Below are 26,282 nucleotides of genomic sequence, written 5' to 3'. Positions count from 1 at the left end.
ATCAACATGCAAGGAAAGGCCATTTCCCAAATTTCTAATGTTCTTGCCGGGCCATCCGCACCTCTCTTCAAAAACACGACTGAAGCCGAATTCATCAATAGCAGTTTATTGAAATCCAATGCATTTCGGGCCTCTTGGGCCCTTCGTCAGGGAAAAACTGTAAATTGTAATTAAACATGCTTTAGTATTCCATTCCACCAATGTATGAACAGAAATCACATATAAAAAAACTTTCTTGAAAAGCCGTGTTTAAAGAACCCCTCTTCTTATTTACCCCAACACATCCTCTTTAAATACATTGTTAACTTTACTAAACTATATTCCCCCCTAGTGTCTCTGCCAATCGGTTTTCTCTGCCGTAAATATCTGAATCATCCTATCACTCGGTGAAAACTTCTTATGCTATGATCCTGACTGCTTCGACTGACGGTGTTCACCTCTTTACTTTCCCCACTGTTTAAACGAACCATCTCTTCTCACAAACCCCTTTCCACGTTTTGTTTGTCGTCCCTGCTAACCATGCGAAAAGTTCAGCCGGCTACCATCCGTCCCACCTTCTACACTGAAAGCTTCCATTCCCTTTTCCCTTAAGACGTCAAACATCCATTCCCTTTACCCTTCAACTCGGCGTCTCCCTTAGTCTCCTCTACCTATCGCCCCTTGACGTCGTACCTGCTAACTGGAAAACGCTCTCCTCACGTCATCACTGGAAGAAGCTTTCTTTACCCTTTCGACCTCCTGATTTTAAAATTCAACTTGGGCCCCTCCTCTCAAGCAGCCCACCCCCTAGTCATCACGTGATGTTCACCTGTGCTGGTTTCAGACTCCCAAATTACCCAGAGACACTACAGCAACCATAATGCAATTTTTCGTTCTCATTGCCTAATAATACATCATTAAACAAATTCCTGCAATAATGTTATGCCGCTGCTAATGTTAGTGTTTTAAAATCAATAAAGTACCACAGGGATCCATACTAGGCCCGCTACTCTTCAACATGTATGTTAGCCCTCTGGCCGCTATTGCTGAGGAGGCTGGGCTAACAATCTTCTCCTATGCAGATGACACCCAGCTTATCTTCTCCCTGTCCTCCAAGGAGACTTCTAATGTGTCATCGCTCCAGGTAGGGCTACAAAAGATAGCTGGCTGGATGCTTTCCAATCGGTTGAAGCTCAACGGTTGGAAAACTGAGGTCCTTATCCTCGGCCGAAATAAATATCTGTGGGGCCCCCAACATTGGCCGCCTCAAATGGGCGATCTCCATAAACTCTCGCTATCAGTCCGTAACCTAGGAATTATCATAGATGACTAACTCTCTATGAGGCAACAAGCAGTCAAGGTCGCTTCAACCAGCTTTACCATCCTTAAATGGCTGAAAAAAATACTATGGATGTTGCCGTTGACCACACAAAGAACGGTCATCCACGCTCTAATTGTATCCCGACTGGACTACGGCAATGTACTTTACTTAGGTGCTAACAAAGAAGTAGTGCGTAAGCTGCAGGTCGTCCAGAATTCTGCTGCCAGGTTACTGTACCAATTACCTAGAATGGCACCCATTTCAGGAACCCTGCGTGACCTTCACTGGCTCAGGGTAGAAATCGCACAAAATGTAAAGCCCTTTGCTACATGCACAGGATTAAATCTGGGATAGCGTCTCAGTACCTCAGGGCCCTGGTCCACCCTTACCTTCCTACATGCCTTCTTCGATCCTCATCTCAGGCTAAGTTCAGTGTGCCCCGGATCAAACAAGTACGCATGGGTGGTAAATCCTTTGCGTGTCTTGCTCCCTCACTGTGGAACTCCCTCCTCCTTCAACTCCGGCACGAAATTATCTATGTAAATTTCAAAAGGATCTGAAAACTTGGCTATTCAACCAATAGAGCAGCTCCATTCTTCTACGTGTGTCCGTTGGCGCTGGGAGACCTCCGGGTAGCTGTGCGCCCTATAAATTCAAGAAATAAATAATCAATCAATCAATGGTTGTTAAAGCACGCTACTCACCTGTGAGGGTCTCAAGGCGCTGAAGGAGGGGCAGGGGGGGCGTTTGCAGGTCCGTTAGCCGAAGAGCCATGTCTGGAGGGCCTTCCTGAAGGTGTTCATGGAGGGTGCGAGTCTGATGTCTACCGGGAGCTCGTTCCAGGTTTTGGCCGCCGTGTGAGAGAAGGATCTTCCTCTTGCTCTGCGGATGCGTGGGGTTTCGGCCAGTGCGAGGTTGGAAGATCGGAGGTTTCTTTTGGGTGCGTGGAAGTTGATTCATTGTGCTTGTGTTATGAGTGCTCCACGTGGAGCCATCATCACATAACAAAAAGATTTGTTTGCACTGCAGAAAGGAAATTACGTTATGAACTGTTAACACTGGAGCCACATCCTGTTTGGAAATTCTGTATAAAAGTGTGACCCAAACTTTCCACTTGGTTGCAGTTCCAAGATGCTTCACTGACCAAGCATGGGCGTACTTGAGGAGCTGCTGTGATGTACAGTTGATATCACTAATACCTAGCCTCCAGAGGCGAGGGAACATCACCTGAAACTATATGACTTGTTGGAGAAGCTGTGGGTCTGCCTGAGACTCGGGAGCCTGCTTGCTCACTAAGAGGGGAGAAGGAAAGCACCTTGTCTCGCAGGAGAGTCCATGAGAAAAGCCCAAAGGAATGTGCCAGGACCCACCCTGCATGAAACAGATAGACTCCTGAACCTCCTGTTCAACCAAAAACCACTTTTGTCATACATAAAAAACTCACCTGTTTTCCCACTTCGGCAACCACAAGGAAGACGGAGAACTTATGCTGACTCTACTGTTTCTGAGGGCTACATCTCTGTGCCCTGACCTGAGGGAATAATTTCTCCATTGCAAGTGCTGGAACCACTGCAACTGTCACTGGTCAAGAAGCAGGGGAGGCGGCAGGCCTCCAAGATGAACCTTGGTGACTACGAAAGTGACTGCATGCCCATGCAAAGAGCATCGCACCTGCGCTTGGACGATCAGAGTGCATACCAATGATCAGGTAATGTAAGCATATGAGAAACATCTGTGCACTGGCTAAAAAGATCTGCTTGGACGTTGAGTAATACCTGAGACCCACATATTGTAACTGCCTAGTCGAGTGTATGGGCTAACCTTTGGGTCATAGTCTACAGGAAAAGCTGTTCCACCTAATCCATGGTGAGCCTGCAACTACAATTAATAGAGCACCTTATGTTTTACTGTTTAGAGAAGTCAGTAGACCCTGTAGTCTCCATCCAGTTGTGATGCGATTAAAGATCTTCTCTTATTTAAATTCAGCTCACTGTGCAACACATCAACGTATAGTGGCTAATGTGTGATTGTTGAGTTCTGACTCTCTATCCCCACCTTACCTCCTAAGACGCCTTGAACTGCTCACCCTCGAACCTGTTTATCTGGCAAGACAAGTCTATGTTGACTTTCATCTCAAAAGATTGGTTGCCATCATTTGCGCTTCAGGGCATCTACTTTCATTTTCACTTACAGGCGCTACTTGAGGTTTCTAGTGAGTTCTTAGCACCATCAATTTGTGGTCCTTCTGTTTGGACTGAAAACAGCCTCACGCCTCTTTACAAAGGGGCTGGTGGTCATGGCAGACTCTTTTGAAAGCATGTCTTCTCCTTAGAGGATCGAAGATATTTGTGCAATATTTATGATGTGTGACTCAAGCTCGCATCCTTGTCTTGTGCCTGCAGGCCTTCCTGCCTAGTACGACTTGTTGGTGTGTCATGCCAGGTAGCTGGTGAGCACCATTCAGTGATGTCTCAGGAGGCAGTGGCTCCGACACCAAGAAAGTCTCTCTACTCAGGTGCGGGTCATCCAGTTGGTTCATCAGGATCTGTACAGGTGAATGAACAGCTCTAACCTTCTGAAGGTTCATCCATTCAACCCTCTGCAGGCTCATGCTGCCTGGGTCACTGATACTCCTCACTGGGCTGAGGCACTCATCTGGGCGACATGATGCTGCAGAGCCTTTGCTCCACATCAGCACAGAGCCTACGCTACTCAGTCTCACCTCCCTGAAAAAGTACTGCTTAGAGACTCCCATCATAAGTTGAGGAATCTGTGGGAAGATGTATCCATCAGAAGAAAAAATTACTTACCTTTGATAATAATGCTTATGGTGGGTTCATAGCCTTCCTGCAGATTCCTCACTACTCTCTCTTCTCCCCGTTCACTTGGACCTGATTAATAAGATCCCAGTGCTTCCAAACCATTAATGTGCTACATTTGTCGCCGGTGTATTTCTCTTGGTTTCTATCCACGTGCCTTACATTGATTGGTTACATGCTTAAAATTCACTGGTGACATCACATCCAGTAGTGGAGATGTGACTGGAGCCACGTGGCTCAAACTGGCAGCGTTGGTGAACCGTTGCTGCGGAGAAGTTTTCCAAATTAGTCTGAAGCTTGGAAGAAGTATCCACAAAGTGATGAATCTGCTAGAAGAATAAGTATCAGCCAAAAATATTGTTACCAGAGGTAAGGAACTTTTTTCTTTAATTAACTTTGGCATGCTCATTGCCTCCACAAAAAAATAGGACTGTGATCCATAGTGACTTTTCGAGGAAAAAGCAAGTGGCTATTAATACCTGTAATTTTTAGCCTATGCTGCCAAAAAAAAATCATATTGCCCATCATTTCCCTCTTTAGTGGCCCTAATCAGGGCCTCAAGATTCGTCGGTTGTGTGCAATGTAATGCCCTCCCATTTCTAGACTAAAAAGAATACAAAATAGAGCCTTATAAGAATTAGCAATCTACATACGAGGAAGCATGACTTCTCTGGCCTGCCTCACTTACTCTGACTTTGCATTGCCATACACATTCAATTTAGGATTCTAACATGAGCATACAAAGCAACTTGGGGGAACGAGCCTATTTTTGTCTCCTAAAGACAATACAGTGCCACACTTTCCAATTACATGGGCAATCACGACTCCTTAATCAACAAGCTTCTGCAATGCAATAGGTCTCGCATTTATGCACGTTTGAGCTATTGACATTATAAATGACAATGCCTTTTATTTATGTTGTGGTTTTTTAAACATAAATAAAAGGCATTGTCATTTACAATGCCAATAGCTTAAACTCTCGCAAATGCGAGACCTATTGCATTCCAAATGCTTGAAGGCATCGCTGAGATGCCCCCTTCTGTCTCCCATGACCCCTGAAAAGCTCCCCATTTGCTATGAGTTAAATAAACTAGCCGGTGGTCACAACTGCACATGAGAGACCCTCCTGCAGGCAGAGAAACCCATTAAAGAAAATAGTGCTTACAGACTAAAGAAGACGTACCGTGTAACAACCGTAGTGAAGGGGCCAATCCTCATGTGAGGTTACAAATGAAGACAAAACGGTACTTAGGAGGGACTAACAAGCCTAATAACGAACCAGAAGCCAGCATTTACGAAAGACAATGACACAAGCCAATGACAAATATGGGCGGAGAGTGGGCGGGCTTCAAGTACATACTCCAATACAGCATGGCTCGCAAAGCAGTGCTTGTGCTGCCCAGGCTCAACCTAAAAAAAGGGTTGCCCCTTATTATCTACTTTAACCAACTAATCAACATTGTAATAGTAATGATCTAATATTTGAAATCTTAGTGTTGATGTTGGAGGGCAGAGTCTTCATCCAAGCGTCTGGATCCATTCAAATAGGAGGTGCGTTTTTTATGACGTTAGGCCCTTTGGTTACAGCAACAGCAATTGGGTCCTGTTAGGGCTCCATTTTCCCTCCCAACTGTCCTATCTCTCAGCTTCCACTCCGCACACGAACATTCTGTTACATCATTCACTCTCAGCATTCCAGACACCAGCTCAGAAATACAGGGAATGAGAACCATAGAAGTAGTGTAGTATGTCCTGTTTGACCAAACCTTTTGAAGGGATTCTGGTATAGGTTCATTTTTTGGCAGGACTTGCACCATCATTCAAAGTAGATTCCTTTTCCCCTGCTGGATGGACAGGGTAGTGAACTAGAAGTTGTGGAGGTGAGGTGGAAAGTAGCGGTAGGTCTTTCAGTCACTGATATTTGTTAACACAAGCACAGTTCCCGTGACTCTGCACCTATAGTATGCCCCTCCATGAAAGACTAATTGGGCCTACCCAAGGAAAATGAAAAATAAACTCCTGTAGCAGTTGTGAATTGATGGTTGTCAGGTGTAGACTCTGACGTATTGACAATATGGAAATTCTATCGGTGACAACATGGGCATTGAACCATATTTCCCTGTGGCTGAAACTTTTTTGCGGGGCAAGGCACTGTGTAGTCAGCAGGTGAGAAAAAAAAACAGGAGCTGTTTAAGGAAATAAACAGCCTGATTGTACCTCTTAGTCTTAACCTGTCATTAATGCCTGAGGATCTGTGCATTCTGCAAAGTGCCTGTGGTTTGCTATATCAGTATACAGCAAACCCGCAGTAGCCCTGCGAATTATTAGGCAGTATCCATGCATATAGCATATGCACGTGTTAAGAAATGTAAGACAAGGCAAATTAAATTAAGATGCTTTAGGTCTTATGGACCTCTGTAAGGCACTGTTGGCGGAGCACACGACACAATCACTGAAGGCACCCCGAGACCCCCCACAGACCAACCCACGCAGTGGCAGGAGTACTTGGCGTTCGTGGAGGGCAAATTGAACACAGCTCGTTCCCCCCCAGGGGTGAATGGGTTCCTCATGGGAGGCAAAACTAATACGAGGCGAACATATACTGGCGACCATGGAAGGCACCTGGCCAGGCAAGGTCTGGCTTAACTAGGCGAGGCCTCCGGCTTGCGTGTGTAAGAGAGAGAGTGCGTGGCATGTGATATCCCACCTTCCCCCCACCACCCCTCACTCTCTTTATCCTTCTCTCTCTCCCGCCTTGCCCTCTCCCTTCCTTCCTCCCTTCTCTTCATTGTCCCCGCTGTCCTCTGAAAGGTACATGCATAAGCAACCACCCTAGCTCATATAAGCCCCAAAGCACATAGTACAGTTGGGTTAGTTGAGGTCACATGGTTTGTGTTTAATGTGAATTGTCTGATGTGACAGCATAGCGGTAAAATGCACAGAAAAGTCAGTTGTTTATATCTGCTGATTACAGAATGGACAATATACGTAGACTTGTATAGGAGATCAGATATGGTTTTCTTAATTTAATGATACCAACATCCAGAGTAGTCTGGTTCCCCACCAAGCGTCAAATGTGTAAATGTCACTGCACAGTTGTTGTATAATAAAGCTGCCAGATTGTATTATGTATAAACCTGTGAAAACGCCAATAAAGACGATTAAAAAAATAAAATATATACTTTAGGTCTTGATTGCAATTCCTTTTTTCTTGCCAGGAAAATGGGATTGAGGCAAGTTTTTCACCTCACCCGTCCCCAAGTCAGACCATAGATTGGGAAAACCTTCCTGCAGCCGTAAGCCCAGCAGAAGGTGAGTGCTTTTGAGTTTGCTTTTAGTCTTAAATCCTGTGTGAGATGTCTACCCATTGGATTGTGCTTGTTGTGTGTGCTCTCCTTCAGCAATATATACCATTTAACAGAAAATGTGTAAGCTAAGGCATGGCACATGGGAGTGCAACAATGCTCATAAAACATCCTACAGAACAATGTCAAAACTGGCATTCGTTAATTTTTTTGTCTCTGATTCATGAATTTACAAGATTGAGTTGTGTTGGCCATTAGGTGAATGGTATTTTACATACTTGCAACAGAAATGGTGAGTTGTGATGCAGTTATTTATTTTTATTGAAATTCCAATATATTTTTTACTTTGTCTGCCACAAGCAATGATTTTCTTGTAGCGTCCAGAGAGGCATTCGTCCGAAAACTGCCTGTTTTTTTTGTTAATGAAAATTTGGATAGCAAAAACACACTAGAGACTAGTGTATTGAATGTTTGAATGAATGAATAAGTGAGTGGGAAGGTTTTGCAGCGAGAACATTGTTTATTTTCAAATATTGTACGTTTTTGTGGCAGTCCCCCGGACCATAAAACCAATTAAAAAATTTAATATAATATGAAAAAAGTCAAGTTTACCTGAAAGAATGACCAAAATATAGCTAGAACCCATATGCAAGCACTGACTCACAGTAAACAAACTACAGACTGACGTATAGGAATGTCTAACATAATGAAGAAATAATCCACGAGAGTCCTGTAATCGAACCAGTGCTACAGTGTTGCAACAATCATTTCCCCTAAAACTCAGTGGAACTTTGATACTAAACCCCGGTTGCTAGTCATTGTTTATCTACCAAAGCCATCTGAGATCAGAAAATGCTTTGGAAAATTGCAGTTTCTCCTGATTTTATTTGTGCAGGTCATGTGCATTCTCTTGGAAGCCCAGCTCCTTTATCCCAAGAGACAACTTTACCAGACTCTTCGCATAATCCTGAACAAGCACAGTCCGTGGCCGCATGTTTCCTCAGAGGGGACCCTCATCTTCAATCCCTCAAACGAGCCTCATGAAAACTGCGGTCCCATTTATTAATCAATGGTCACTATTTCCTGAGCTAGCAAGTGAAGTATCATTCCCTATTGTAACATGATGGGATCAAACGTTCACCTTACATTTGGCCCACGGTAAGATGATTTGCATTTTACTGTGTTCTGTAACAAAATATTGACCTCTTCGACAACCCAAGTGGCTGATTGAACTCTATACACTGCACTGAAGCAAAAGTAATTTTTCTCCGCCTGTGTGCTTAGGGAACCCAGGAGCACCATTGAAACCCCTACGGATACCAACCAGGAATCCAGCAACCAAAAACCATGAAAAGAGAACTGATGTTCTTCCAGAGAAATACACTATTGTCAAATATGCTCCTCACTAAAGGCAACTGTAAACTGATGTCCATCCAGAAGGAGCTAATATCCTCCCAGAGAGAACTTTTTTAAACTCCTACTGTACTGCCTACCACTCCTCCACACCACAGTACATTCCATTCATGGGTGGCCGAGCCTAACTCCGTAGCTCACTCATTCTTTAGGGAAAAAAATACACCATGTAAGGCACAGAGAGGTCACTCTTTTAAAAGTGCAAACCCTGCTTCACAATAGTAGGAAGGATTGGCACTCTACTGGCTGTAAAGTAGCTAGATTATTTCCAGGTAATCCTTCACCCTTCTAAATTCATAGTATCTATAACCCTTTCCCTATAATTCAGCGGGACACCTTTCAGGTTATCATGCCCAAGTCTTCCCAATGCCCAATATTTGTAGTCACAAACACCTCATTGGGCTCAGTCAAGTTAGTTAATCTCCATGCTGTACTGCAATTACACATTATAAGGCAGATATCTCTACTTTATAATGCCTATGCCAATCTAAAATGGCAAGCATGCCAGAGCCAATGGCATTAAATTGGCAGACACACATTTCCTCTTCCTTAAAGTCACACGGCCCATCAGGACTCCCCAAATACACAATAATTCTGCATCTTCCACCTCAGTATGGAGGACATGAACAGTTGCAGGGTTGCCATAACATATGTATGTATTGGTATTTATATAGCACAAACTAGCTGTGAAGTAGTGGAACGTTGTACATTACATGACGGGTTAGGAGATGATCTTAGATCTTGTACTGCAAGTGGTGATTACACAAATACATTTGACACAGGTGTGACCAGGCATTTGAAATTCTTTGTACTATATGTACTCAATTCTGTATGTTGTCTGATCCTGGCGCCATCGCTAAATCCAAAATCACCATCGCTAAATCCAAAATCATATTAGTCTGGGCAAACCACTTAATCTTCCTATGCCTTAATAATTTGATTTTGGATTTAGCGATGACGTCTGGATCAGACAGCATATGGAATTGAGTTCATATGCAAAGAATTTCAAATGACTAGTGGTAGAGGTAGAAAAAAAACTCTGACTATAAATTCGTAAGACAAACTATTTGTGGAACAATGTATTCTTATTAAAATGTAAACTTTTCAACTCAATAGCTAGAATTAGTTTTATTCTATGCTAGGATGAGAGGCAAGGATCATGGGTTGTATATCAAAATATCAACCATAGATATTACCCCTCACATACATCAACTTCAAAATATGGACTTGCACTATATCATCAAAGTAAGAATAGTTAGCAACGTATAGATTTATTGTTCTAATTGACTGAGTAATCAATATTTGGGAGTTGAAGTATGTGCAGGGAGATATTTAAACTTTGATGTTTTGATACCGCACCATATTGTTTGTTCAAATAGTCCTCACCACCAAGGACGCTACATCCACAAATGTTTGAAATATAACATTTTAAACACAGAGTTTGAGCAACAATTAGCAAAACGCATATCTTCCAAACTACCTCCAAACAGGAATTCCCTAAAAGTCATCACTCCTAAAGTGTGTGCGAGTCAACACCCAGTCCCTGCAACACCAATCTAGCCCGTTTGAAATGGAGCAGACGTTTTCCTGAATGAAATCAGTTTCTGAGATTCCCTAGCCTCAATTCTCATTTGACTTCTTCATCTGTCTTCAGATATATTACCACACATAACCTAGGGTTATCCAGGAAAGATAGGTAAAAGACAAAACAAGTTTTGGACTTTGTCTTCTAGGCAGTAGTGAAGTGTACCCCCCCCCCCCCAGCCATCCATCTGGATTAAATATTCCGCCAAATAAATCGAAAGCCTGCACATCTGGTACTCTCAAGAAGGATGTGTCAGTCAGAACATTATAGTTGTTAGATTAGCTAATAGTTCCTTCCTTGAAAGGTCATTGTTAAGCCTTTTCAAGAAAGTTCTAAGAACTAAGTTCACTTTCGAAACACATTTGTATCTGGTTTCTTGGGTTTAAACATATGCACACCTTTCAACAACTTACAGACTAGTCGGTGTCAGTAGCTCTTCCCCCTCCCATAGCTCATCGTATTGTCAAACGTCCCATCCAAATAGTTGACTTGAGGGAATTAAAGGTCCTGTATGCAAAACACTCCTCCAATAGCAGATGGATTCTTCCATCTTCAAGTGGCAGTTGATATATTTTAGGCTTATGACGGCTTGAAAACCCTCAACTTTCTTTTCCACAAGGAAACAACTTCCCAAAAACTCCTCCAGCGCAAATGTCTGCTTCCCTAGTCACTGTGTCCGGAACCTCAATCTCTAAAAGGATGCGTTCTTCTTTGGAGAAAACTCTAGGCTTGGAACTCCTTGCTGGTACTGGAGTGTCGTGAAACGTTATATGGAACCCTGTAACTCTTTCTAATACAAGCTGTGGACAAAGTGCACTCGCCTCCCCCATAACGTTATGTGAGAAAACAAGATTATTCTTACCTGTAAATGTGCAGTTGTTGTTTCCTAAGAAGCATGTAAAGCTGCAGCCCTGGCTTGCTGTTCCTCTCCACCAACTTTTCTGGTCTGGTCACTGGTTGCCCAGTAAGACTATCAGGCTGATTTGATCTGCCCCTTTGAAAACCTTGGACCTACAATTCTTGCAAATGGACACCTGGGCCTTATCTAGAATTGAGAAGATTTCAAAGCTCTTATTATAAAAGATTCACTAAATAAACATCCCTGTGCCACTGGTCCTGCCTCAGAGCCCACCTGTTCTTCTAGCTTTGGATCCTTATTAATTAGAATCGATCAGTGTCAGTGATTGTGCAGTTTACATTCCTTAAAAGGTAAATGGTTCTTTGAGTCCATCGTGAAAGCACCTCAGAATCTAGAGTTTCATTCTTCATTAATCAATGCCAGTTCCAGTTTTATTGCTGGGGGTTCTGACTTTTCTGAAAGCTTATTATGATATTCTGCTTTTTATGGCCTCTAGAGAATCTGCCCACTAATGTGAATATCTTGGTGTCTATTTCAAGGGGATTGTCCACCTTGCACTCCAGTGAAGGTTGAAGGTCCCCAGGTCTTATCCTTGCTCTCTCCTCCTTGTCTAAAAGGTTGCGCAAACATGTGCACATGTATTGGGCCACTGTGTCAGAGGCAGTACGTTCCAAAGATCATGGGTAGCGCAGCTCATCTGGGTTAACCGTCGCTTCAGCTTCATTAAAGTCCCCTGAATTCCAATCATCTGGGCCGCAAGCTTCCCTTTTGCCTTTGTTTGCTGGATCTGCCCTTTGCCGCCATGAGCTGCACCTACCTGGATCTCTTCTCCCCTCTCTGACTACTTCATAAAAAGCTTTTTTTTTTTAATTGTTTGCCGAAAAGCTTTAGGACAGCCGAGATGGCCCCTGTGAAACCATTCCCCAAGCATAGATAGTATACTCCACTTTCTCCATAATTATGCACAGGGTCTCACTGTGCATCTCTGTGATATAGTTAGGCCCACAGAACCTCAAACTTGATCATTTCTATTTTTGTGGGTCGGGTTTATATTAGGGGCGTGTTAAATTTGCTGAAGTGTAATCATACAAAATTTCAGGAAAAATATGTGTAGGGTGTGTAATTATGTGAAATGCAAATCCATCCTTTACACCATATTTTAGCGAGAAATGAGTCCTTGCATCAAGTTTTTTTTACATGGCGATGCATTCTGCTCTAAAAAAAGGAGTAAAAACCCACAATTGCCACAAACAGCGTTGTGTATTTTGTGTTGTTTCCATGCTTCTACACTATAATTGTGCCACCAACTGTGGTATAATTACGCAATGTGGCGTAATTTTGGCAGTATCACTTCAAAATTAAAATTCCCAAAATTACGCTTGCATAATTTTAATGTCGTCCAGGCCTATGTTATATATCTTCAGTTACTAATGAAGAGAAGCTATAGCAATCTAATTTATTCTGCTCAAACATGCGTTTTAGGCCTTGCCTGAGAAAGCACATGCACTGTTGTCTGCAAGACATTTTGTTAGCTAACATTGGGCTTAGAGCTCACCCATTGCTTACTGTTGGTTAGTTTCATTGTCACCCTTGTTTGCTTGCTTCTCATATTGTATTTGTGCTGGCTTCATTTCCTCTTCTTGCATTGCCCCTCCCTTGAGCATGGCCGAAGTAGTTGTGTCCTTTCATCCTTTCACTGTTCAGGTTTTGGGAGCTACTTTTTTTTCTTTTTGTTGAAGTACTCCATGAACGTGCATGTGTTTTTGAGCTGTCTCCCTCATGTGCTTCTCTCCCTCGTGCTCTGTATCGCTCCCTCACCCCTGTGCTTTGGGCCCCCACCTACACTCGTGTTGCCCTCTCTCGCCAGTGTGCTTCTGTGCAACCTCATGTCGTCACCGTACTTCTTAGCACCTTGACTCTCCTCTATACTGCTCTCCCTCATTTTGTGTTTCAACTCCCTCCCCCCCCTGCTGCTACTTCTGTCCTCCCAACCTGCTACCTGGATACCATTGACTATTTTATTTATTATTTTAAATGCGATCATGCGGCCGGTGGGCCTTGTCACTTTCACGGTACGTGCATACATCTGCATGCGTGCCTACATGCTTCTTCTACAAGCACCTACAAAATGATACTGCCAGGTGGCCGCTTCATCGTGCTTATTATTTCATAGTTTGTTTTTAATCTTAACTTCCTTTACACATATGTTTTAATGCTGTGCAGCATGAAGAATAGATACTGTCAGAGGGAGCCAAAAGTTCTCTAAGGTGACACCTATTGTCTTTGGCTGTGCTTGTTTAACTCTACAAAAAAGGTCACGAATCTACGACACAGTGGTTGACTAATTACACTAATGCGAGATAAGGAACATCCAATGCGAGGAAAAATCGAGGTCGGAAGGGGAAAAAAAACATTTGCCAGTAATCTTTCAGGTATTATCTACCCACATCCGTCAGCAGAGCCTGGCCGCCGTCGTCGGTGAAAGCCTTCTAATTGGGGTAATAACTCAGCTTTCAGGCGGACTGCGCAGGGTACACACCGAGAATATCTGTGACCTAAAAACCCAGGTCTATCTCTCCATCTCACCTCGCGGCGGCGTAGACTGTGCTCTTGGCTCTGTCATACCGAGTGCCAGGAACATTCTGGAATATAATCAGGGCTTTAAGTGGGCCGGGTCTCACCGGTGCTGAGCACCGGCAGTTTTTTAAAGGGGGCCTCGAAACGGGTCTCTATCGGGCTCTGTTTTGTGCCCTGGCACAGGCAGTCCATTTTTTTCTCGACTGTAGTGACAGCGGGCACATCGATATGCGTGTGCTCACACTGCTCACTTGTCACTAGTTGAGAAGTTACGGCATTATGTCATGCCAGGTGAGCGTTGTAGGGGAAGGGAAATCCTTGTAAGAGAGTCATTTTCTCTCTGGATTTCCTTCTCTTTTTGAAACTCAGGAGCAGCAACATTGTCATGGTGTCACCAGGGCTGTAAGTGGAAGCTTTTTCAATATTATATACAGGCAATGGTCGCTGCTTGTTTATCTCATGCAACTAAGCCAATAGTCCTGATTTGTTGTAGGTATGATGTTACTTGCTTTATCATATCTTGATGCAATGACAGAAACAGTAAAATACAAGTGGGGCGGCACACTATGCTAAACACAGAATTTTTAGCTAACGTGTTTTAAGCCACTCCCTTAAGTACATTGGCCACGCCCCTTTATGAGACCCCCCAGTTTTTTCATCCCACTTAAAGCCCTGAATATAATGGACGCTCGGGCTGCTGGCTTCCATTGACAGCACCGAGCTTTACCTCTCCGAAGGCCTTTAGCTGCAGCGTTTTGCTCGTGTCTGCATTACAAACTTGCCCTTTTTGTGTCCGCTTAAGTGCATTTATTTGAGGTACTTCATGTCCTTTGCATGTGTTTACAGTGCTTAACAGTTTAAAAAAAAAAAACATTTGCAATGTCTTTCATAAATGCGACACCTATTGCATTACACATGCTAGTTTGTAAAAACGCCCATGCGGCGCTTTAACTTTAATATCAGCTACGCCCCTTTCTTTAGACGAGCCGTGGTTAAAGAAAGGGGCGTGGCCGCCAATAAAGTAAAAGCTTGGTATGGGGTGCTTTTTAGGTCTCGCTGAGGCAGCGCATGCGCTGCTCTGCAAAACATTTAGTGTATGGGTTTCCAAAGTGTGGCCACAGGTTTTTGGTGGCCTAAAGCTTGCGTGCACGCGCGCAGCCGCCATCTGCCTTTCTGTCATGGCTCATTAAGCCTTCCAGCGCGTGAATCATGCTCCTCCACACCCTTGCTGTCTGCTCTCACTACCCCCCTCCCTTCTCCCCATCCCTCCTCGTTAGCTTGTTATTCTTAACTTCGGAAGCATCTGATGTGAATTCTTCAAGGAGCAATTCACTTCCGACTAAGCCAATGCCACCTCAGACAGCAGACATTTTCTGGTGCTTGTCTTTACTAGTCTGTTACCTTTCATACAGTTGAAGTAATGGTATTCATCTTACTACAACCAAGTACAGAGTACAAGAAAATGCAATACCGTAAATAGAAACAATATTAGTACATTTATCCACGTAAGTATTCATGGTTGCATAGGAGAGGAGTTGCTCGTTTTTAGTGACACAACTTATAATTTCAGAGTTGATGTTTAATTTTTGTTTGGGAACTTGCCAACCTGGCAAATTAAGTTCTTCCTGGTGTGACTTGCCAGTGATGAAGTTTGAATCTCGGTTAAGTCTCATCTTTTTGAGGTCGATAAATCGAGTTGCAGTTGGATAATAACATTTACTATTTACTGCACTTTTAAGAAGCAATTCTGCAACATTAAGCAATAGATACATTCGAAATTAGCATTGTCGTCAGAGGGCACTCCAAAAAGTTTAGCAACTGGTAGCAGGGACACTTGCACAATGACTTTGCTGCTGCTATTTTGAAGAATGTTGATGTACTCTTTCCAGAAGTTGTTTATATTTCATAGAAAATTGCTAAAATTAAAGTTTTACACTTGTGAACAATACACCCGTGGGTTTCTCCTTTTGGTATGGTAATCGCCATTTTCTAGAAGACATTCAAATTGTTTTATTTAAGTCATTCAACTTGATTGGGCATATGTTGCGGGCCATCTCAAATGTACATTTACAAACAGCATGTACCGTTTTGGCTTATGTCCCCTGTTTTTTACTGTTTGATGTAAGCATTGCTTATCGCTGATGTGTGTAGATTTTTTTTATTTGTATACATTTTATATGGATTTGCCTAAATATATTACAGACAACTAGAGCAGCCAGATCCCTGGGTGAGTGCCTTAAGCCATCTAAAATTCAATATTTAGAGATAGATTTATAGCCTCTAAATTGTCAATTTGGTATCTCCCAAAACAAGCATTGGCATAGCCAATAGGTCTCGCCTTTGGGACCTTATAAGTGTTTAGCCCTGCAACAGTTGATGTTGTTGCACCAAGGATATGGTGCTGCATAACTAAATACTTATAAGGTCCCAAAAGCGAGACCTATTGGCTATGCCAATGCTTGTTTTTGTTGTAACAGCACCCCATGCGTGCTTTTACTTTAATGGCGGTCACGCCCCTTTCCTTAGACTTGGTTCGTTTAAAGAAAGGGGCGCAGCCAACGTTAAAGTGTGATTGCGGCATGGGGAAATTAAAAATAAATTACTTTTTTCTTAAAAAATGCGCCCGTGTTTGGCGCTGCAAGTAAAGCAAAGGCACGGCCGCCACTATCAGCGTAGCATGCCGTTCTATGTAAAAAAATAATAAAGATGTTGTGATTGAGTGTGTCATGCGAACACAAACTAAATAGTGCTCTGAGGCTGGAATTAAAGCCTCCCGAGCAGCAACACATGTAAAAGGGGGTGTCCTCATGGGAGGTTACAAATGAAGACAAGGAGGGACTAACAAGCCTATTTACAAAGGAAAATGACACAAGCCAATGACGAATATGAGTAGAGAGTGGGCGGGGCTTTGAGTGCATACTCCAGTACAGCATGCCGCAGAGCAGCGCATGCGCTCCCCAGGCTTGACCTAAAATGATATGCGTAGAGTCCTAAAGCAGAGTTTATCTCATGTGCCCACTGCCTAATATTAAGGCTGCTTCCTCTTGATTCCACCGTCTGCCTCTTTTTTCCACCACACTTAATATCTCTTAATTTCACCCATGCAGGTTTTTAAAAATCCCTGCGTTCTCCCTCTGGCACTGTTTCCCTATGTTTCTCTTGCTCCTTCTTTCTTCCTTTTCTCTCTCTTCTGTAAATCCCTGTCTAAAGATTAGAAATAAGTTCCCATCAACAAAAATGAGTGCTGGTGCCTACCACCTGTAGCCATAGGCACAAATTAAGAATCGTGTTTTATGTTCGATGAACAACTGCTATACTGATAGGTGATGATGGTTGTCACGATTTTTGCCACCTCATAAAAAAAAAACGTAAACATTTTGTTTCCCAACTGTTGGAGAGATGAGGGGGAACCCTAATAAGCCTAAGTGTCGTCTGCACACATTTATTAAGCAAATTAAGCGCAGTGTAAAATTGCTATGCAAAGTACCTAAAGTAATGAGAATCTAACGTTGCCCCAACCCGGTTTACATGGCTCTTATATTTTTCTACATACATTGCTTCGAATGAGAGTACACGTGGCAGAAGCCGATACTTGGGTTAACAGGTGCATGGTCCATGCACATGAGAGAAACTAAAAAGGACCTTGAAAATATAAAATAAATGTAACCTTATAAATGACCTAGTGATTTTATGAATCCTCGCTTATAGTGCAAAACATGAAAATGAGGCTGAATACGTCACAAGCGAGAAGCCTGAACAGGCCTGTGTATAACATGGGCACAATACAAAACCAGATGGTAGTTAATAAATGTGCATGCTGTTAGCTATTACAATGGTTTTAAAGCAAATTTTCATGTAACCTCGCATTCCTTCCTCATCTATTAGCCTTTGAACTCCAACATCCAAGTAAGTATCATCACACTTTTCATGATCGGTCAGTGTTTGTACCATCATCGGGGAAAGGAAATGCAGTGTCTTTACATAGCTGCCAAGTGTGACATTTTCATAATTTCAATTATGAGTGACATTCAACGAATATGAGTGACACTTTCTCGCGGGCAGTATAATGTCACCCTCAATTAGTAGTAGCATGTCACAGCCCACTGCCTAGGTTGGACTCCTGTTGCCGGGCAGGGCGGCAGAGAAACAATAAATTAAACAGATATTCCCTGCCTTAGCCAGCCTACGCCTCCCTGGCTGGCAACCAATCAAATTAATTGCATGATCAGATCATTATCAATTGACAGGGTCTGATCAGGCTCTCTGCCACATAGGACCCGAGGCCGACTACAGGATGGGAGAGGGGCCACAACGAGGATCTTGTCCCTGAACAGTTCTCGAAGTAGGCCCCTCTTTTACTGCAGTTTAGAATGACACCGTTTTTGGCATGTATTTAGAAGCTTTGTTTTGCGTCTGGACATCCACATCTATTTAATACTATGGCTTGAGCAGGGGGTGCAGGACACTTTCTCGTCATAGTATATTGAGATTCCCATACCTCCCGTTGTACACTAGCGCAATCTTGCTTGTGGTCTTTGAAAAATAAGCACAGCTCTTATGCGTCCATCCCAGCAAAGCAACTTTATCACACTTCAGGACACAGTTCTTTTGCTTGACAATCACATTCATTGCTGTAATCCGAGAAACTTACCAGAAATGCGTTATTCTAATGCGAGAAGTGTGGCATTTGGCAGGGCTGCCTTTATTAGTGGTGAGATGATGAATGGTGCACATAGAAATGCGTCTGAGCAGCGGCTGTCTGTGCAGGTAAGCGCAGTGGGGTGGGGCGGAAGTCGACAAATTACAAAATAGGGTAAAATAAATAAATCGTATCCCGTCGTCTGTCGACATCCCCCCGCCTTGCCTCACCTCCCCTCCACGCTTACCTGCAGAGATCGCTGCTGCGTCTGAGTATGTAAAAGAGAACTCAAATAATAAACCCAGCCATCAAAATCTCCAAAGATGCCTCTCAGCCAAGTCAATATACTATCCCTGTCTAAATTGAGCCCATTGTTTATCTTCTATAGCTCTTTAACACTTTCCGAGATTTGATCTATCTATTTATAACTGCTAATATAGGTGTTGACAATAAATGATCAACTCTTTGCACCTCATATAGTATACACCTCACCCTTGGCAGCAAAGGCAAAATCCCAAACCATTATGTTTTGCAATATGACAGTTGTCTGGGCATCTAAATACCAAAAACAATGAGAGGGGAGGGAAACGGTTATGTGGGACAGTCCCCCAGATTCCCCGAAATGATATGCATAAACAAAAAGTGGAGGGAGTCTTCCAAAACAAGCAGTGACTATGCCCTGCTCCTTAGTTCTCACCATGCACACTATATGTGTTCCTATAGCACCCTCACCCACATGCTAACCATGTGGCATGCTTCATCATCGGGTACTCACCACCAGATGGGCTCAATCTCCAAGTGGGTGGGAGCTCTTTGATTTTCTCTATGTTCTTGGTAGGATTTTAGAACAGAAACCGTTAAAAAATATTCAGGGAACCCTTACTCCGTTCTTTAATAAGAGGGGTTCTATGAATTGGTTAAAAACATAACATGGGGGGGCATGGCCAAGATGGCGGCGTGAGAGGACGTGTCTTGCTGGTGCTCTGTCCCTGCCCAGCCTAATGCACTTTCCAAAGCAATCCCTGATCAGTGGAGTCTCTGTGGGTGGCTGCACGACATCGGGGACAGGCGGCGGCCACCCGGGGGCCCGACGTAAGTTGTCCGGTGGGCCAGCGAGGACGCAGAGCGAGTCGTGGCCCATACCCTGTGTGGGCTGCGCTATTCCTCCGTGTCGGTGAGGGCGAACCGAAGGCGAGAGCCTGGAGGGCTGAAGGCGGCAGCTGAGAGAGCGGCGACCCACATCAAAGTGGAAAAAAAGGCCTGCGCTGGCGTTGCTTGGACCCCCCCTCTAAAGAGCTACCGATCCCCCGGAGCAGTGGGCCTTGTGAGGACCTTAACCGAGGCGGCGGTCTGCGGTGAGTGCTACGCTGAGCGATCCTGTGCTCTGTGGACCTGCCCGTACACTCCCGCACCATCTGAGGGCCACCCCGGCACCCGTTGAATCGGACCCGGCAAGACGCGCACTTCGGCCCCCCTCACCTCTTGACCCAGCTGCATTGCCGGAGCCCAGGGGGAGTAGAAGGCCCGCGGGATGGACTACAGGAGACCGGGCCTGACAACTCCTCTGCCCTGGATCACTGCCCTCTGTGGGTGCTAGAGGCCTGTAGCAGTATTGGGCCCCGGCTGTGCCAGAACCCCAGATTGGGCTCGGGCCTCCGCACAACCTCGATCTCATCCCATCCGGAGTGGCACTGGGAGGCTCTCGCAGTCACTTAGATTCATGTTGAAGGCGGAGAAAAGGGACTCTTCAACCAACTAAAGAACTGGGCCTCCTCACTCGCTGGGATTCGCGCTGGTCCCCTGTGGTCCAATCCCCTCCTCTCTTTCAGTGTGCTCCTTCACACACAGGCAGCAGGGGGAGACAAGCACAAAGGCCTCACTTACCTGGCTCCAGTCGTGGCTGTGACGTCCCTGAACGGATTGGGGTCATTGGGGCCCTCTGTGGACCCGGTCTCGAAACGCACTGACTCTGCCTGTGGGTGGCTGGGGGACGTCCCAGTTCCTACTCCTAGAGGCCTGTTACTTCCTGCCACCCGGGGCGGGCCGTGGCCCGAGTTTTGGAGGCGGATCGCAAAGGATGAAATGAATCTCTGGGGTTCCTGGATGCTGTGTCGCTGACCTGGGGAACAGCGACTGAAATCTCTCGTTGTTAGCGAAGCCAAGGGCCGAACTGATCTCAGCTTTGTCCCGGAGCTTGCTCACCTTGTGGGGTGACTGAGCGGCCCTACACCTTTTGCCCCTTTGGTCCCTGGGTCCGTTGCCGAAGAGCGATAGCCACATCAAAAACGAAAAAAAAGACCGTTCAGTCTGCAAAATGCTGCTTAAGGGCACGGGTGAAGCCCAGCAGGAGAAGTTGGCGGGCGAAGAATTAAAGCATACAGGAGGAGGAGATGGAACCGAAGGTGCAGTGACCCGCGAGTTTCTGGAGGCATTGTTCGCATCTCTGCGAGAGGACCTACAGACAGTAAAAAAAGGATCTGACAATGGAACTCAGGCATGTATGCCAAGACATAGACGAGGTGGGGAGAGAGTGGTGGTCCTTGAGGTGGACTCCTTGGCCAGGGATGCAGAAACTGATGCCCTCCAGTAGGAGATCATCCGTTTGCAGGATCAGCAACTTGACTTACATGGCCATGCCTAAGACCTAGAAAACAGGTCTAGAAGAAACAATGTGTGCATCAGGGGGTCCCTACGGGCGTGGAGGGCTCTAACCTCGAGGGCAATAGCCAGTCCTATTCAGCAGCATCTTGGGGGTAAAACGCGCAGAGTAGCACCAAGATAGATCGATGCCACAGAGTCAGTCCACTTGTGCACTCCCTCGTCCACCAGCAGAAATCCTGGTCTGTGTCCACATCTTACACAGAGAAAGAAGCGATCCACACAGCTGCCAGATCTGAGCAGAAGAGGCTATTCCGGGGTCACCCCTACAATTATTCCAAGACCTGGCAGCCTCCACATTGCAGAAATGTAAAGAATTCCGCCTGGTTACTAGCTACCTACGCTCCCAGGGTACTGCTTGCTCCTGGGGCCACCTATTTCGACTTATTTTTCAAATGGACCGTAAAACATACCAGCTACGCTCCCTGACGGAGACTTGTAAGATCCTCAACCTAGATATCAAGCATCAGGATTCCCGCTGCTCCCCTGACGACGATAAAGCTACTGGCAGAGACAGCAGTAGATTCAGGCGAAGACCGCGAATGGAGCTTCACCGCCCCGATCTGCCACCATGGCTAAAGAAAGGTCTGAGGTGCTGCGCTCCCTCTCCAGTGACAGCAAACATGATGATGATCCCCCCGTGAGGTACTGTGCAGAATGATGAAGGGAGGATATTGCTAGGGTGGGGGTGCTGAACCCCACTGTTACCTGATGACTCGCTGCACCCTGGCAGCCCCCACTGGTTTGGACCTTCAAGTTATGATGGACTCTATTGGCTATATTTTTGGTTTGGCTTTTTGGGTGAAGAATGGGGTTCCCCTTCCGACGGGCCACACCAGAGTAGGATGACACACCACCGGACCATTATGAACCCTCCCCGAACGTTTGGCTCCTACGCATCGCCCATCCAGCCCTATGCATCCTATCCCTACTATTGCTTAGCCTCTCTCTCTTTACTCTAGACAATGGAGTCAAAAATACTTGGCCTTAATGTGAAAGGCCTTAACAATTCCACTAAGAGGTCAGAACACTCACAGGGGGATATATGCCTGCTCCAGGAAACACACTTGCTCTCTAAAGACACACATAGAATGTATATCAAAAGATTCCCCCCAGCAATTTTGGTCATTAGGGAAAGGGAAGAAGGGGTGGGTAGCTATTCTTCTCTCCAAACGCTTCACCAGGGTTTAAGGGCCGCTTGTTGGCCATCCGTGTGCAAATTATAGCATAATTGATTCCCTAGCTAAAGTCCTTCAGTCCCCAGATCAGACGATTTTGGTGGGAGGATACTTTAACATTATAATGAATACAGTACAGAACCGTTCTGGACAGAGAACTGGGCACACTTGGGCGCTCACCCCAGAGGGATTAACTTGGTTAGATTCTGTGGATTACACCATGTCAGGCGCTCGCAGCACCCCGATGAACATGATTACACTTTCCACTCTGCAGCGCATAAGACATACGCTTGCTTAGACCATTTCTTAGCCTTCTCTTCGGCCTGGGATTGGATAACGACCTCCATTGAACCCCGCTTCCTAATTGACCACACTCACTCTGAATGCCATGTCGCCCCCCTCCCCCACTCAGCCACCAACCTGGCGCCTACGCGAGATGTTGTTGCACTCCCCTGATGTGATTTTAGCAATCAAGAAGATAACTTACTACCTGGCCCTTAGCGACACAGGCGTGGTTCCCCTCTCCTCGGTGTGGGAAGCCTTGATGTTGGTTACCCGGGGAACTCTTATTGCAAAGGCAGCCCATGACAATAAAATACAGAAGGTGAAAAGGAGGGAATTGGAGAAATCAGTGTTGAAATTAGAACCCATCCATAAACCCACTAGGGCCCCCCGAGTTTGGCGTGGACTAGAAAAGGAGAGGTTGCAACTTAATCGTCTCAACTTAGACAAGGCTGAATTTGCGATGCTATGCCTCAAAGATAAATTTTACTTGGGGGCCAACAAAGGGGGCGGATGCTAGCACAGTGCCTGCGCAGCAAGCAACATGCGAATGCGGTTAAGTCGATATAGCTGCACGCTGTGGTAGTGGTGTCTGACGCCTCTGGTATAGCGGCTGAGTTCCAGGTGTTCTATGCCGAGTTGCATGCGAGGGACCCCTCATTGGTATCGGACCCCCTGGCCTACGTACAGTCGGCAGCGATCACACCTCTCCCACCTGCTGCATAAGAGACACTCAAACAACCTATTCGAATAGAACAAGTGATATCGACGATCGCTAGGCTGAAGCCATTGCAATCGCCGGCCCCGTACATGTTCAGTGCTCCCTTCTGTAGGATGTTTTGCCGACAAATGCTTATTAACGGAGTCGATGCTGCAGGCCTCCATCTCAGTAATACCGAAGCCAAGGAAAGATCCCAAACAATGCAGTTTGTACCACCGCTTTCCCTCCTCAACGTAGACGCAAAATTGTTTTCCAGTGCCCTGGCGCATCGCCTTAATCCCCTGATGCCCGGCCTCATTGATTCAGATCAGGCGGGGTTTATCCCCTCACGCCAATGTGGGGACAATATCAAGCGCATTTCCCATCTTATTGATAAAGGACATCACTCACTGGAAGAGGTCCTACTGCTGGCTATTGACACCGAAAAGGAGTTCGATCGAGTGCACTGGCCCAATCTGTTTGCGACTCTCAGGCGCTTTGGTGTGGATGAACAGTTCGAGAAATGGATTAAAAGCATTTACAGCACCCCTAGCGCTGTGGTGCGGGTTAATGGGGTGAGTTCCGGTAAATTCGTTATTGACAGGGGCACGAGGCAGGGATGGCCACTTTCTCCGCTCCTCTTCGCCCTGTACATGTAGCCCTTTGCGCAGAAAATATGAGACAACCCTAAGGCGTCGGGTATTCCGTTTGGGGCCGATCATCATCTGATTAGACTATATAGATTCTCCATCACCCGATCCCAGTCCTCGCCTCCAGCCATTGTCTCGGAGCTGAACGTGTTTGGGTCCATGTCAGGCTTCAGGGTAAACTCGCTGAAATCACACGTATTGAACCTTACTGCAAATCAGGGTATGGAGCAAACTTTGCGATCCCAGTTCGACTTCCAGATGGTTGAGGGGGACCTCCCCTATCTGGGACTAGTCCTGTCACGGAGTTGCACTAAAACCACGCAGGCTAACTACGTCAGACTTATGCTCATAATGCGCAGAGACTTAGACCAATGGCAACGCTTTCCTCTCTTGTGGCTGGGCAGAATAGCCATGGTGAAAATGAAAATCCTCCCTCAGGCTCTTTTAATTTTTCAGACACTTCCCCTCTCTTCACCACCCAGCATGATTTGCAACCTTCAAAGAGAGATTGACCACTTTGTACGGGGGAAGACAAAGCCCAGATTGCAAAAACAGTTGCTGCAACGAACAAAACAAGAGGGGGGTTTAGCCGTACCTAATGTCCTACGGTGCTATCAGGGAGCGCAGCGGAGGTGTCTGGTGGAGTGGAATCGCCCTATGACGGAAAAGCACTGGGCCTTCATGGATCAAACGGTGGCGGGTGTACACATTTGGGGCGAGGTTTGGCTCACAGATCGTGGGGTCTCTACTCATCCCCAGAAACCAGTCCTACACCAAAAGTATGGGATAGGGTTGCAGACACCGCTGGGATTTCCTCTATCCCCTCCCCTATGACACCTTTGTTCGCAAACCCAGAGTTTCCCCCTGGAATGTCCCCGGTCATCGCTTAGAGCTGGGTGGTGGGTGGTTGTAAGCGGATCGGCTGCCTCTTAGACCATGAGGGTCTTATCCCATTTGATCAACTTAGGACTCACTATTCCTTGCTGGAGCAGGACCGATTTACCCACACACAGCTGACTCACTGGTTGCTTAACACTGAGATACGCCCAAATAGGCAGTAGACCCATGACCAGGCCTGGGCACAGTTCGCAGAGTTTCACTACGCGGAACTCCGCGAAGTGACAAAAAAACTCTGCGGAGTTCCGCAAGTGGCGGAGTGCAGTGCGGACTGCTGTTCGCGCTGGTCTTCCTTCCCCACGGGTAGAAATTTTACCCGAGGGGCAGCTTGGGCTCACAAACTTACCATTTGTGAGTGCGAGCGGTATAAAAGTCTGCGGCACCACGCACAGCGGAGTTCACTGCACTTCGTGAGCTCCGCGGAGCGCAGAGTGCAACGCCCAGGCCTACCCATGACCCCCTTTGAGAAATGGCTGTTCCTTAAAGATGCCAATAAGAAGCTCATTTCGGAACTCTATCGCCACTTGATGAAACATCATGCATCCACAAGAAGCCAGGCAGCTCCGATGGGAAGCTGAACTTTGATGAACCCTAACAGACTAAGAATGGGGAGATATATTTGATAGGACGCACCACACGGAACACAACTCAGGTCACACTGAATCAGCATACAAAATTAGCTCATATTGGTACTACACCCCTGCACGCATTCAAAAATGGAACGCGCAGTATGACGGCCAGTGCTGGTGAGGCTGCAGCAACCCAAGGACGCTGCTGCATCTTTTGTGGCATTGTCCAAAACTTTCTAGATTCTGGGAGACGGTCCTGGAGGACATCGATAGCGCCTTTAATACTGAGATCCCTTGGTTCCCCACGTATACTCTCCTGGGGCTTCCTAATGCACTCACATACCCACTCCTGTCCACCAGAGGCAGACAGATTGCTCTGGTCCTAAACGGTTCACACAGGCTTCTCCTGGCCAGCTGGGGCTCAGACAAAGTCCCAGACCACAGACACAGCTGTGGTCGCTACTGGGCATGGAGAGACTGTCCATGGCAATTGGTACTGATCCTACTGCATACACGAAAATCTGGTCCCCATTCATTGCTATCCTAGCCAAAGAGTTCAGGGAACTGACTTGTCCATCATACCTGCATATTCTCAGACTATTGCCCCGCGAGCAAGAGGAGCCAGGGGCTGTGTGAAGTCACTGATTCTTAGCAAATACTGGCCAAGTCAGACACTTTACACTCACAGGACGGTCTGGTCAGAAGGGGAAAGGGTGGAGGGTGATAGGGAAAGTCTGTTCAATTTTGGTTAGTTTTCTTTCCTTGTTTTCACTGTTATTCTTTGGCATGTATAGCACCTTACTACACTCAGCGACATCACGCGGAGGCCGCGTTGAGTCTAAGTTGTACAT

The 26,282-nt window shown here is 45.7% G+C and overlaps 1 protein-coding gene across 3 annotated transcripts in view; it reads left to right on the top strand.

The window, feature by feature from the left end:
- GSTCD (glutathione S-transferase C-terminal domain containing) overlaps nt 1-26,282 on the top strand; it is an 841,775-nt gene that overhangs the window by 157,153 nt on the left and 658,340 nt on the right. For all 3 annotated transcript variants that reach the window (XM_085641409.1, XM_085641407.1, XM_085641408.1), the window contains exon 5: nt 7,338-7,431. In XM_085641409.1, coding sequence (XP_085497535.1) covers nt 7,338-7,431 — 94 coding nt within the window. The remainder of the gene's footprint in view (nt 1-7,337; nt 7,432-26,282) is intronic.

The sequence above is a fragment of the Triturus cristatus genome, chromosome 2_2 (genome assembly GCF_964204655.1).
Source record: "Triturus cristatus chromosome 2_2, aTriCri1.1, whole genome shotgun sequence".
In the NCBI taxonomy this organism is placed as follows: domain Eukaryota; kingdom Metazoa; phylum Chordata; class Amphibia; order Caudata; family Salamandridae; genus Triturus; species Triturus cristatus.
Note: the sequence above shows the minus strand (reverse complement) of the source record. Positions and strands in the feature narration are given on the sequence as shown.